The sequence below is a fragment of the Dromiciops gliroides genome, chromosome 3 (genome assembly GCF_019393635.1).
Source record: "Dromiciops gliroides isolate mDroGli1 chromosome 3, mDroGli1.pri, whole genome shotgun sequence".
NCBI classification, from domain to species: Eukaryota; Metazoa; Chordata; class Mammalia; order Microbiotheria; family Microbiotheriidae; genus Dromiciops; species Dromiciops gliroides.
The window spans coordinates 33,832,410-33,846,166 of NC_057863.1; the positions used below are offsets into that span (position 1 = coordinate 33,832,410).

Sequence of the window (13,757 nt, forward strand, 5' to 3'; positions counted from 1 at the left end):
TCCTCTCTTTGCAGAGGTGAGCAAAATAGAAAGATACTGCTGGATTTGATTGATAAGCTGCTTTGTTTTGCTGAACTGCTTTTAAAAACATATTTTATTAGAAGGGATGGTTCTCTGGGTGGGGAGGAGGAAGGGGAAAGGATATATTAGGAAATGAAGATGATATAAAACAGCTATCAATGAGACATTTTTAAAAGAAGAAAATTAGAGAAATATTAAGGCTTGAAGCTACCTCTCTTATCTTGTACTTTATTCCCAATACATACTTTCCTTTGTGCAATAAAGTATATCAATATATTTTTTTGGTGAGGTAATTGGGGTTAAGTGACTTGCCCAGGGTCACACAGCTAGTAAGTGTTAAGTGTCTGAGGCCGGATTTGAACTCAGGTCCTCCTGACTCGAGGGCCAGTGCTCTATCCACTGCACCACCTAGCTGCCCTGTAGATTAATATTTTGATTTAAATTCCTTTAAGTATACTTAAGTTCAGTATAGGAGAGAGACACATAAGGCAATTTTATAGTAAGCTCTTTTGTAAAGCAAAGACTGGCTTTCTAAAATATGGGAAGATTTGGGTTCATATTCAGAGGAAGATAATGGAGCTTAAAAAGCCACTCCTTTTTCGATGAAAAATGTCAAATGGTCAAAAGCACAGAAAGGGTTCTTGGAAGAGCTTTAAAAGGACTTTTAAAACCAAATAAGAAAGACTGAGGGACAATTAGGGGGAAAAATAAGAGCAATTTGAGAATATTATAAAAAGAAAGTTAACCAACTTGAAATAGAGAACCAAAAACTTAAGGAAGAAAATAATTCCTTGAAAACTAGAATTCAGCAAGAGGAGGACAATGGCTGCCAACAAGAAACCATAAAGCAAAACCAAAAGAATGAAAAAATAGAAGAAAAAGTGAAACATCTTGTTAGAAAAACAACTAATCTGGAGAACAGATCAAGAAAAAATAATATAAGAATAATCAAACTGCCTGAAAATTATAATTAAAAAAATCTTGATACAATATTACAAGAAATTATTGAAGAAAATTGCCCTGAAGTTCTAGAACAAGAAGGCAAAGCAGAAATAGAAAAATCTACTGCTCACCACCTGAAAAAGATCCCAGGAGAAAAACCTACAAGGAATATCATAGCCAAGTTTCAAAAACCCCAGGTTAAGGAGAAAATATTGGAAGCAACAAGAAAATAACAATTTAAATATCATAGAACTACAATAAGGATTACACAAGACCTAGTAACTACCATGTTGAATAACTGTAGGTCTTGGAATACTATATTCCATAGAGCAAAAGAGCTGGGGTTATAACCAAAGGTAACATACCCAGCAAAGTTAAGTATGATCATGAATGGAAAAAAAAATGGGCATTAAACAAATTGAAAGATTTTCAGGCTTTTGTGACCCCAAAAAACCAGAACTTAAGGGGAAATTCAACATATGAAGAACTGTGGATGACTTAATTTTTCTCAGCAGTACAATGATCCAAGACGATCTCAAAGAATTAGTGATGATTTGTGAGAATTGGAATGACACCCCCTGTGGGGAGGGACACTGTGAGCTCTGGCCTGAAAAGAAATCATGTGACTTTGGTGTCCAGAAGTGATGTCTGCTGCCCGTGGGTCCTGTCAATCAGTGTTACCAGCCAATTAGCTTGGAGCTGTGTGTGTGGACGGCCCTGTTTCCTGTTTCACAGGAGGTTTCTGGGAGAAGCTGTGGAGGAATGAAGCCCTTTCAGTCCCAGACTGTGGCTTGGCGGGAGGTTGGAGGCTGGCTCTCTTAGATAGTTAGATGAAGTTTGCTTTTTACCTCTCTCTCTCTCTCTCTCTCTCTCTCTCTTCACTAACTTCTAATGCACTATAATAAATACTTAAAAGTCTAAACTCTTGCTAAAGCTTCTAATTTAAGGCGACCACTCATTAGATTTTAGACATCACAGCTAGAATTTTAGGCCCTTACATAAAGCATATTGATTCAAAGAAAGAAATTATATTGATTGAACACAGACTGAAGCATGCTATTTCATACTTTATTATTTTTATTTTATTTTAGTTTTCTTAAACAAAATAACTAATATGGTAATGTTTTACATAATTGCACACATATAACCCGCATTTGATTGCTTAGCACCTCAGGGAGGGAGAGGGAGGGAGGGAAGGAAGAAGAGAGAGAATTTGAAACTCAAAATTTTAAATAAAAATGTTTATTAAAATAATAAAGTAAAAAAGTACATGAATGTACAAACATTTGACAGGTAATCTTTACAAAGTCCCCCTTTTTGTTTCAAAGCAATCAGGGTCATATGACTAGCAAGTGTCTAAGGCTGAATTTGAACTCAGAACCTCCTGACTCCAAAGTTGGTGCTCTATCTACTGCACCACATAGCTGCCTCTTTTGTAAGCCTTAATTATATCTTTATTGACAAGCTGTCTCCCCCAAAAGGCTCGTTCTTTATTTTTTTTAATTTAAATTTTTTTATGGGGCAATGGGGGTTAAGTGACTTGCCCAGGGTCACACAGCTAGTAAGTGTCAAATGTCTGAGGCTGGATTTGAACTCAGGTCCTCCTGACTCCAGGGTCAGCACTTTATCCACTATGCCACCTAGCTGCCTTCAAAAGGTTCATTCTTAAAAACGGAATGTAGGAAACTATCAAAGTAGAAGCTGCTTAGCTAGCCATTTTAAACACAGACCACTCATCATCCTGGAATGCCAACCCCAGGCTCAGATACCCTCCTCCATCAGTCCTGTATCTATCACTCCAAAATAGGTAGGGATCCAGAGATCAGCCAGAATATAATAAGAAGAACATGTCCACAGATATCTGTCTGTCTTTTTCAGCCACCTTGGGCTGGAAAAATGACTAGTGATTTTTTTAAAAAATGGGATTTTCTGATAATGATTTGTTCTGCAATATTTTCTAGATCTGTTTGAAAGACCATGGGGGGGCGGTGCAAAGAGAATGAGGTTACTGTGACTAAAATACCCATATACTTTGATGCATACATTCCATTATTATACTTCACAAAACTCATTGATAAGAAGATAGTAAGCCCTTTGGAGGGAATGCAGAAAAGGACATTTTTTTAAAGGATGTATAGTGATGCTTCAGGTCATAAGAACAATATAATAACAATATTTGATTGCTTTCTTCCTCTTAATGCCTGCCCTTCAACATATATACATTTTCGGGGGGGGGGTTGTTTGGTTTTTTGAGGCAATGAGGATTAAATGACTTGCTTAAGGTCACATATCTAGTAAGGGTCTGAGGCTTGATTGGAGCTTAGGTCCTCCTGACTCCAGGGCCAGTGCTCTATCCACTGTACCACCTAGCTGCCCCACACTTCTGATTAGTGATCAGTCATCAATGGTAGACAGCCAGAATGCTGTGTTATAACATGCCCTAGTAAAGGTCAAGAGAACCAAATATGCTAAATGATTTGTAGCAGAACTTTGGGTAGTAACAAAGATTTGAAAACAAAATAGATGACCTGCAACTCCACCATCTTGACTCTGCTGCTGTTTCTATAACACTTGGAATTACAGCTGGAGGACAGAGCAAAGAATTCATCCCAAAGCTCCCATTTAAAAAGGGCTCCCAGACAAGCCATCTCTTCAGTTCCCACAATGCATCACTCCTTTGGACTGGATTCCATCAATGCCACTGATGTGGGTACCTTAACCCACCCCACCCCACACACCTTTTCACCTTCTTTTTGTGCCTTGTCTTCCCCCATTACATTGTATGCTCCTTCAGATCAGATCCGGTATTGCCTTTGAATATTCATATCTACAGCATTGAGCTCAGTGACTGATAGCTAATGGGTGCTTAATAAATGTGTATTTAACAATGGAATACTATTGTGCTGTACGAAATGATGAGCAGGAGGAGTTTAGAGAAACCTGGAGGGTCTTACGTGAGCTGATGATGAGTGAGATGAGCAGAACCAGAAGAACATTGTACACAGTATCATCAACATTGAGTGTTGACCTACTGTGATGGACTATATTCTTCTCACCAATGCAATGGTACAGAAGAGTTCCAGGGAACTGGTGATGGAAGAGGATCTCCAAATCCAAGAAAAAAAAAAAAGAACTGCAGAGTATACATGCTGAATGAACCATACTATTTCTTTTGTTTTTGGTGCTGTTGTTTTTTTCTATTTTGAGGTTTTTCATCATTGCTCTGATTTTTTCTCTTATAACATGACTAAGGCAGAAATATGTTTAATGTTATTATGTGTGTGTATATATATATATATATACACACACACACACATATATATATATATATATATATATATATATATATATATATAACCTATATCAGATTACCTGCTGTCTAGGGGAGGGGGGAGGGAGGGGAGGGAGGGGAGGGAGGGAGAAAAATCTGAAATTGTAAAGCTTGTATAAGCAAAAGTTGAGAACTATCTTTACATGTAATGGAAAAAATAAAATACTTTATTAATTAAAAAAATAAAAATAAAAATAAATGTGTATTTATCAGATGACTGACAGATCTCATTGGTAATAGGATTATTGTCCAGAAATTCTGTTGTTGCTTTGTCCCATAGAGCAGGTAAAATGGTAGGGGTGGCTACTTTTTTTTTTTGGCAGGGCAATGAGGCTTAAGTGACTTGCCCAGGGTCACGCAGCTAGTGAGTATCAAGTGTATGAGGTCAGATTTGAACTCAGGTCCTCTTGAACCCAGGGCCGGTGCTTTTATCCACTGTGCCACCTAGCTGCCCCCTACTTTTTTTTTAATGAAATAAATAAATATTCAACCAACTAGAAAAGCACCAAAAAAACTAGCTTCTTTGTCCAAATCAACCAGTTTTTCATTGCTGACAGAGACAAAGATTCTCTCATTCTCCCTGAGCTCAAACACTCCACCTTGATAGATAGAGTAGAGTCCATATTCTGTGTTTTTAGACCAACAGCTAGTCTTTGCACTTTTCAAGAGAAGGATGGGTTCTGGGTAACTTGTCACTTTGTAAATATATTGGACCAGTTGTTTGGGTTCTTTATCCCTCTCTTCATTCAAAGTTGACACAGAACTTCCTTCCAATTCCTGGAATCGAAAGTAGGTTTGGGAATAGATATAATAATACCCAGTTTGGGAGATGATGATCTCACCATCCAAAAAGTCCACATTTTGTAGGAATGAATGTCCTTTCCTTGAAGATTCCCAGTAGTTGATTTTCCAACCAAGAGCTTTTCCAAGCAATGAACCTAGAGAATTTGAAAGAGCAAGAGAGAAAAGTGTTCATAGAAGCTGCTACTGGAGCACAAGCAGAGAATTCCTTAATCCCAAGAACATTTTGTTATTAGGAATATGATAACAATAATTGATATTTATATATCACATTAATATTTGCCAAGCACTTTACATATGCTATCTAATTTTCACAAATAGTTTGTAAGGTAGTCACTATTAATAAACCCATTTGACAGCTGAGGAAACTAAGGCTGAGGAAAGTTTTTTTGTTTGTTAGTTTGGGGATTTGTTTTGTTTTGTTTTTGCCAGGCAATGAGGGTTAAATGACTTGCCCAGGGTCACATAGCTAGTAAGTGTCAAGTGTTTGAGGCCGGATTTGAACTCAGGTCCTCCTGAATCCAGGGCTGGTGCTCTATCCACTGTGCCACCTAGCTGTACCTGAGGCTGAGGAAAGTTAAATGACATCCCCAGGCTCACAAAGTTTTAAATGTATAAAGATTTGAACTCAGGTCTTGGGGCAGCTAGGTAGTGCAGTGGATAATGGACCTGCCCTGGATTCAGGAGGACCTGAATTCAAATCTGGCCTCAGACACTTGACACTTACTAGCTGTATGACCCTGGGCAAGTCACTTAACCCTCATTGTCCTGGGGGGTGGGGGGAAACAACTCAGGTCTTTCTGCCTCCAAATCCCGCGCACCATTCGTTACACTGCCTAGTGGCCAGAATACTAATACTTTGCCTCTGCCATAAAGTTTCCTGTCACTCTAATCCTGGTTCCTCAGAAATCAATATCTGTGACCTGGTCCAAAGGTTAGTCTTTCCAGAGTTGTAACCAACAATAAAAGAAATGATAAATTAATTGTAAGTGAAAGTGAGAATTCTGTACATCCTGTCAGTCATTTAGCCAATAAGCATTTATAAAGCATCTACTATGTGCCAGGCACTGTGCTAAACACTGGGTATACAGAAAGAAGCAAAAGGCAGTCCCTGCCCTCAATGAGTTTACAATCTAGTGGGTAAAAGAAGAAGCAAAGAAAAATGCACAAACAAGCTATATACAGGATAAAAAGGAAATAGTAGAAGAGGGAAGGCACTAGAATTAAGAGGAGTTGGGAAAGGCTTCCTCTAGAAGGTGGGATTTTAGTTGGTTCTTGAAGAAAGCCAAGAGGTAAAGATAACGAGAGAGAGCAACAGCTGGGGGTGGGGGGGGCAGGGTCACTGGATCAAAGAGTACAAGGTGGGGGGAACACTAGAAAGGTGAGGTGTTGGAGGCCTGGGCTAGCAAGAGTTTTGAATGCCCCAAAGAGGGTTTTATATTTGACTTTGTATGTAATAGAAAATCACAGGAGTTTAATGAAGGGGGGGGGCAGGGTGACATGGACAGGCTTGTGCTTTAGAGAAATTACTTTGGTAACTGAATGAAGGATGGACTGGAGGGAGGAGAGACTTGAGGGAGGCAGATCCATCAGCAGCTCTTGCAATAGTTCAGGTGTGAGGTGATGAGGGGCTGTGCCAGGGTGGGGCAGTGCTAAAGGAGAGGAGACATATTCAAGAAATGGAACACAGGAGAAATCAATAGGCTTTGGCAACAGATTGAATATGGGGTGTTGGGGGCTGGAGGTGAGAGAGTATGAGTGAAGAAAGGACACCTAAATTGTGAGCCTGGGAAATTGGGAGGATACTTCACTCAACAGTAATAGCAGTGGGGGGCCACTAGGTGGCACAGTGGATAAAGCACCGGCCCTGGATTCAGGAAGACCTGAGTTTAAATCCTATCTCAGACACTAGCTGTGTGACCCTGGGCAAGTCACTTAACTCTCACTGACCTGAAAAACAAAACAAAACAAAAAACAAAACAAAAATAACCCAGTAATATGGAAGTTTAGAGCAGGAGAGGGTATAGAAAAAGAAAACTGAATGGGAATAGAAAGGAATGTACCTCTCTCAGCTATGCATGGCACCTTCACAAAAAATGACCATGTATTAAGGCATAAAACCCTCACAAACAAATTCAGAAAAGCAGAAGTATTAAAGACACGCTTTTCAAACCATAATACAATAAAAATACTTTTAATAAAGGGCCTTGGAAGAAAGATTAAAAGTTATTTGGGGGGCAGCTAGGTGGCACAGAGGATAGAGCATGGGCCCTGGAGTCAGGAGGACCTGAGTTCAAATCCAGCCTCAGACACTTAACACTTACTAGCTGTGTGACCCTGGGCAAGTCACTTAACTCCAATTGCCTCGCCAAAAAAAAAAAAAAAAGGTTATTTGGAAACTAAATAATACTAAAAGAATGAATGGATCAAAGAACAAATCATAGATACAATCAATAATTTCATTAAAGGGGGAAGCTAGGTAGCACAGTGGTTAAAGCACCAGCCCTGGATTCAGGAGGACCTGAGTTCAAATCCAGCCTCAGACATTTGACACTTACTAGCTGTGTGACCCTGGGCAAGTCACTTAACCCCCATTGCCAGAAGAAGACCCTTTAACAAAAAAAAATTCATTAAAGATAATAACAATGAGACAACATTCCAACATCTGTGGAATGCAGCCAAAGTAGTACTTAGAGGTAAATTTGTATCTCTAAACACTTACATCAATAAAAGAGAGAAGGAGCAAATTAATAAATTGGGCATGCAACTAAAAATAAACCTAGAAAAAAAGAAAATTAAAAATCCCCAATTAAACACTAAAATAGAAATCATGAAATGAAAGGAGAAATTAATAAAATCAAAGATAAAAAATTTAACTAATAAATAAAACTAAGATTTGGTTTTATGAAAAAAATAAACCACTGGTTAATTTGACTTTTAAAAAAAGAAAGTAAAAACCCAAATTACCAGTATAAAAAATGAAAAGGGTGAATGAACCACCAGTAAAGATGAAATTAAAGCAATTATTATAAACTATTTTGCCCAATTTTATGCCAATAAAGTTGATAATCTAAATGAAATGGATGAAAATGTATGCAAATATGTTTCCCAGATTAACATAACAGGAAATATAACAGTTAAATAATGCTAACTCAGAAAAAGGAATTTAAGAAGTCATAGGTGAACTTCCGAAGGAAAAATCTCCAAGACCAGGTGGATGTACAAGGAAATTTTACAAAATATTTAAAGAATAATTAGTTTTAATACTATATAAACTATTTGGAAAAAAATAGGCAAAAAAGGAGTCTAACCAAATCCCCTCTGTGACGCAAATATGATTTTGATACCTAAACCAGGGAGAGCAAAATCAGAGAAAGAAAACTATAGACTAATTTTCCTAATGAATACTAATGCAAAAATTTTAAATAAAATACTAGCAGGGACAGTATGGCAATATGTCACAAAGACCATGCACTAGAACCAGGTAGGATTTCTATCAAAAATGCAGGGCTGGGGCAGCTAGGTGGCGCAGTGGATAGAGCACCAGCCCTGGAGTCAGGAGTACCTGAGTTCAAATCCAGCCTCAGACACTTAACACTTACTAGCTGTGTGACCCTGGGCAAGTCACTTAACCCCAATTGCCTCACTTAAAAAAAAATGCAGGGCTGATTCAGTATTAGAAAAACTATCAGCATAATTGACCATATTAGTAACTTTTAAAATAACAAAAATCATGTGATTATATCAATAGAAGCAGAAAAGGCTTTTGACAAAAGATAATACCCATTCCTATTAAAAACACTAGAAAGCATAGGAATAAGTGAAGCTTTTCTTTTTAGATTTTTTTTTAGGGGGGGTTAGGGCAATGAAGGATAAGTGACTTGCCCAGGATCACACAACTAGTAAGTGTCAAGTATCTGAGGCTGAATTTGAACTCAAATCCTCCTGAATCCAGCACCAGTGCTTTATCCACTGCTCCACCTAGCTGCCCCATGTGAAACCTTTCTTAAAAAGATAAGTGGTATATATCTAAAACCAAGAGTAACCATTATCTGTAATGGGGACAAACTAGAAGCTTTTCCAACAAGATGAGGGGTGAAGCAAGGATGTGCATTATCACCACGACTATTCAATACTGTACTAGAAATGTTAGCTATAGTAGTAAGAGAAGAAAAAGAAATTGAAGGAAAAGGAATAGACAATGAGGGAACAAAATGATCACTCTTTGCAAATGATATGATGGTTTACAACTATCATATATGTTTACCTAAACTATTCCATTGATCAATTACTCTATTTCTTAACCAGTACCAGATTGTTTTGTTGATTACTGCTTTGTAATATAGTTTAACAAGTGGTATTGTTTTAATACAGACAGCTAGGTGGTGCAGTGGGATAGAGTGCCCAGCCCGGAGTCAGGAAGACTCATCTTCCTGACTTCAAATCTGGATTCAAACACTTATTAGCTATATTACCCTGGACAAGTTACTCAACTCTGTTTACCTCAATTTTTTCATCTATAAAATGAGGTGGAAAACAAAATGGCAAACCCCTCCAGTATCTTTGCCAAGAAAACCCCAAATGGGGTCACGTGGAGTCAGACACAACTGAAATGACTAACAACAAACTGATAGGCCACCTAGAGAATCAGCTAAAAACTAGTTGAAATAATTAACATTTTTAGCAAAGTTTTGCAGAATATAAAACCCACATGACATATCAGCATTTCTATGTGCTACCAACAAAACCCAGAAGGAACAAGTAGAAAGAGAAATTCCATTTAAATTAACTACAAACAGTGTAAAATACCTGAAAGTCCACCTGCCAAGACATATGTAGGAACTATATGAACACAATTACAAAACACTTTTCATACAAATAAAGACAGATTTAAACAATTAGAGAAATATTCATTGCTTATGGGTAAGCTAAGCCAATATAACAATTCTACCTTAATTAATTTACTTATTTAGTACTATACCAATAACACTACCAAAAAATTATTTTATAGAGCTAGAAAAGTAATAGCAAAATTCATTTTGAGAAACAAAAGGTCAAGAATGTCAAGAGAATCAATGAAAATGTGAAGGAAGGCAGCCTAGCAGTATCTGATTTCAAACTTTATAACAAAGTAAGAATCAAAGATACAAACTTTTGGGGCAAGAAATCACTATTTGACAAAAAAACTACTGGGAAAACCGGAAACCAGTCTGGCAAAAACTAGGTATAGACCAGCATCTCACACTCATACCAAAATAAGGTCAAAATGGGTACATGATTTAGACATAAAGGGCAATATCATAAGTAAATTAGGGGAGCATGGAAAATTTTTACCTGTCAGATATAAGGATAATGGAAAACTTTATGACTGAGCAAAAAAAAATAGAGAAGAAATCATGGGAGGTAAAAATGGATAATTTTGATTATATGAAATTAAATGAATGGAATGGAATACTATTGTGTTGTAAGAAATGATGATCAGGCAGATTTCAGAGAAACCTGGAAGGACTTGCATGAACTAATGATGAATGAGATGAGCAGAACCAGGAGAACACTGTACACAGTATCAACATTATGTGTTGATCAACTGTGATGGACTTGATTCTTCTCAGCAGTCCAGGATGGTTCCAGGGGAATCATGATGGAAAATGTTCTCTAAATCCAGAAAAAAAAAAAGGAACTGTGGAATCTGGATACAGATCGAACCATATTATTTTTATTGTTTTTGTTATTGTAGTTTTTCTTTTTTGAGGTTTTTCCTTTTTGCTCTGATTCTTCTCTCATAGCGTGAAATATATTTAATGTGATTATACATACATAACCTGTATCAGATTGCTTGTTGTCTTGGGGAGGGGGGAGGGAGGGAGAAAAATTTGAAACTAGAAATTTTATAAAAACTGCTGAAAACTATCTTTAGATGTAACTTGAAAATAATAAAATATTTATATGGGAAAAAGGTGGGTTTAGGGGCAGCTAGGTAGCACAGTGGATATAGCACCAGCCCTGGATTCAGGAGGACCTGAGTTCATATTCAGCCTCAGACACTTGACATTTACTAGTTCTGTGACCCTGGGCAAATCACTTAACCCTCATTGCCCCTCCCCCCCCAAAAAAAGAGAGCTGGGTTTTAAAAAATATGTTGTCATTGTATTCTTTGTGCCTTGAACATAGTCAGTGGTTAACCAATACCTGTTGAGAGATAGATTAGTTGATGTGAACAGAAGACCAGTGACCAGGGACTTAGGTATTATGACCTTGCTAGAAATACAGATGAAAGTAGGGAAGCAGAAGGAAGAAAAGGCAAATTTTCATTGCTTGAAAAAAAAATGATTTAATTGTTTAAAATGAAATAAAATGGATATCTTTTTAAAAGAAGTGAAATTTATCTATGCTAAATTCTCAATAGAAGAGTCTAATGTATGAAAAGTAGATTATTTATAGGTAAATATATAAATACACGATAAATAAATAAATAATGTGATGCTTTGCTTATTTTTCAGGCTGGCCTTGATTAAGGGAAAAAAGTAAGTGAAATCTGCCTACACTGATCATGGGTTGCCATGGAACCAGAAAGAAAATATTCAGGAGATGCATGTCCTTCAGGCACATAACTTGGTGGGGTTTGGTTCACATGTTATAATTCTCCTCCATCATCATAATCTCCTATACTTTATTTGCCCAAATGTCTCACTCCCACTAATGCTCCCCTTCATCCTCAGCATGCACACTGTCTAGCACTTGAGAAGCACTTCATCAATGCTAATAGAGGAGGAAGAGGAAGAGGATAAACTCAAGTCCCTTCTACCTCCATTATACTTTTGTTGTTGAGTTGTTTCAGTCGTGTCTGACTCTTCATGACCCCATTTGGGATTTTCTTGGCAAAGATACTGGAGTGGTTTGCCATATCCTTCTCCAGCTCATTTTACAAATAAGAAAACTGAGGCAAGCAGGGTTCAATGACTTGCCCAGGGTCACACAGCTAGTAAGTGTCTGAGACCAGATTTTAACTCAGGAGTCTCCCTGACTCTCTAGCCCTGGCACTCTATCTACCTATCCTTTGATATCTAGGATAATATATGCACTCCTCAGCCTGAGATTTCAGGTCCTCCGGAGCCGACTCCAATTTAACCTCTTTTCACACATCTCTCTTTCATACATTCTATGTTCCAATGTATACTATTGGTTGTTCACTGAGCCCTAGCATCTTTGTGAATATGCACACCACCCTCTTTGGCTAGAATGAACTCCTTCCTCGTGTCTACCCACTGAAATCCTCTTTGTTAGAAAATGGGGTCACTGAAGCATCTTTGAAAACACCCAGAAGAGAGCAGAAGGAAGTTCGGAAGGAAACAAACAATTAGGACAACTTTGAAAGTGATAGGCTAAATTTTTTATGAATTTTTTAAAAAAACAAGCTATATATAAGAGACAGTCATGTTTGCACTTACCTTCTTTTCCTGTTCAACTTTGTATATGAAAAGATTCTTTTCCATTTTATTTTATTAGTGTTCATTAAATTCAGAATAAAAATAATTTTAAAAAACAAACTTTTCTTTAATGCCTGTCTTAGGGCTGCTTTCCTCATGGAGCCTACTCTTATCCTCCTCTCTCCCCCCAAAAAAAGTGTTGCCTATCTCCTCAAATTTTCTCAGACCCTTTTTTCTGGATCTTTGCTTTCCACCTTTTACTATGCTCATTTTGTTTGTTTATCTTAAACCCCTCATTAGATTCTCAGCTCCTTTCTTCTTTCTGCCCCCTTCTCAGCCCAGTCCCTTGCATATCACTGTCACTTAGTATAATCAAGTTGAGTTGAAATGAACAAAATATATGATAGGTTGAGTCTCTTACTTCTAGAAAAGGCAGAACTCATCTGCCTATTTCCAGTCAGATGAGCTGCTACTCTCTGGATGGCAGTCTGATTAAACTCTTCTCTGGTTCCTGAAGAGTTATTCCACCCCTTACCTGAACAGGAAGTAAGAAAGAATGGTTAGTTCACTGGTCCCACTACTGAAACTGACCTCAAAGTTGACAGATGGCAATCAAGAAGAGTGAAGAATCTATACCACGTTACCAAGGAGAATCCCATAATTCAGTAAGCCATGAAGGGAGGTTGAGAGAGGGGAGATGGAACAAGTGTGTTTATTAACTTACTATATGTTCAGAGTTTTTACAAATATTCTCTCATTTAATCGTCACAAGCTTATAAGATAGATGCTATTATTATCTCCATTTTATAGTTGAGGAAAGTGAGGCAGACAGAAAAATTTTAAAAATTTCATCCCATTGTGGACAATCTGAGTAATGACCCTCCCCCAATTTAGCTAGGTTTGTTCTTGGACAACATCATCAGCCGATACTCCCAACCCTTCTATCTTGGTAGAGAACCAACCAGGGCTTGAAGCACACTGGTGTACCTGTAAGAGCCCGGGGCCTTCATGCCCATTGGAATACAATTTTCAGAATTGTTAAGCAATTCATAGTGTTTCCCATTGTCACAGATGTTTGTACTTTGGCACTAAATAGGCTGTTGGGTGGTGGTGCAGTGGTTTTTTTGTTTTGTTTTTCAATGAGGGTTAAATGATTTGGCCAAGGTCACATAGCTAGTAAATGTCAAGTGTCTGAGGCTGGATTTGAACTCAGGTCTATCCTGAATCCAGGACCT

At 37.7% G+C, this 13,757-nt stretch overlaps 1 protein-coding gene across 2 annotated transcripts in view; it reads right to left on the reverse strand.

The window, feature by feature from the left end:
* Positions 1 to 4,460: 4,460 nt before the first annotated feature.
* The window catches only part of TNFSF10 (TNF superfamily member 10), a 46,123-nt gene continuing 36,826 nt past the window's right edge, over positions 4,461 to 13,757 (reverse strand). For both annotated transcript variants that reach the window (XM_043997047.1, XM_043997046.1), the window contains exons 4-5: positions 12,944 to 13,057; positions 4,461 to 5,232 (exon numbers count right to left, since the gene is read on the reverse strand). In XM_043997047.1, coding sequence (XP_043852982.1) covers positions 4,781 to 5,232; positions 12,944 to 13,057 — 566 coding nt within the window. In that variant the 3' untranslated portion in view covers positions 4,461 to 4,780. The remainder of the gene's footprint in view (positions 5,233 to 12,943; positions 13,058 to 13,757) is intronic.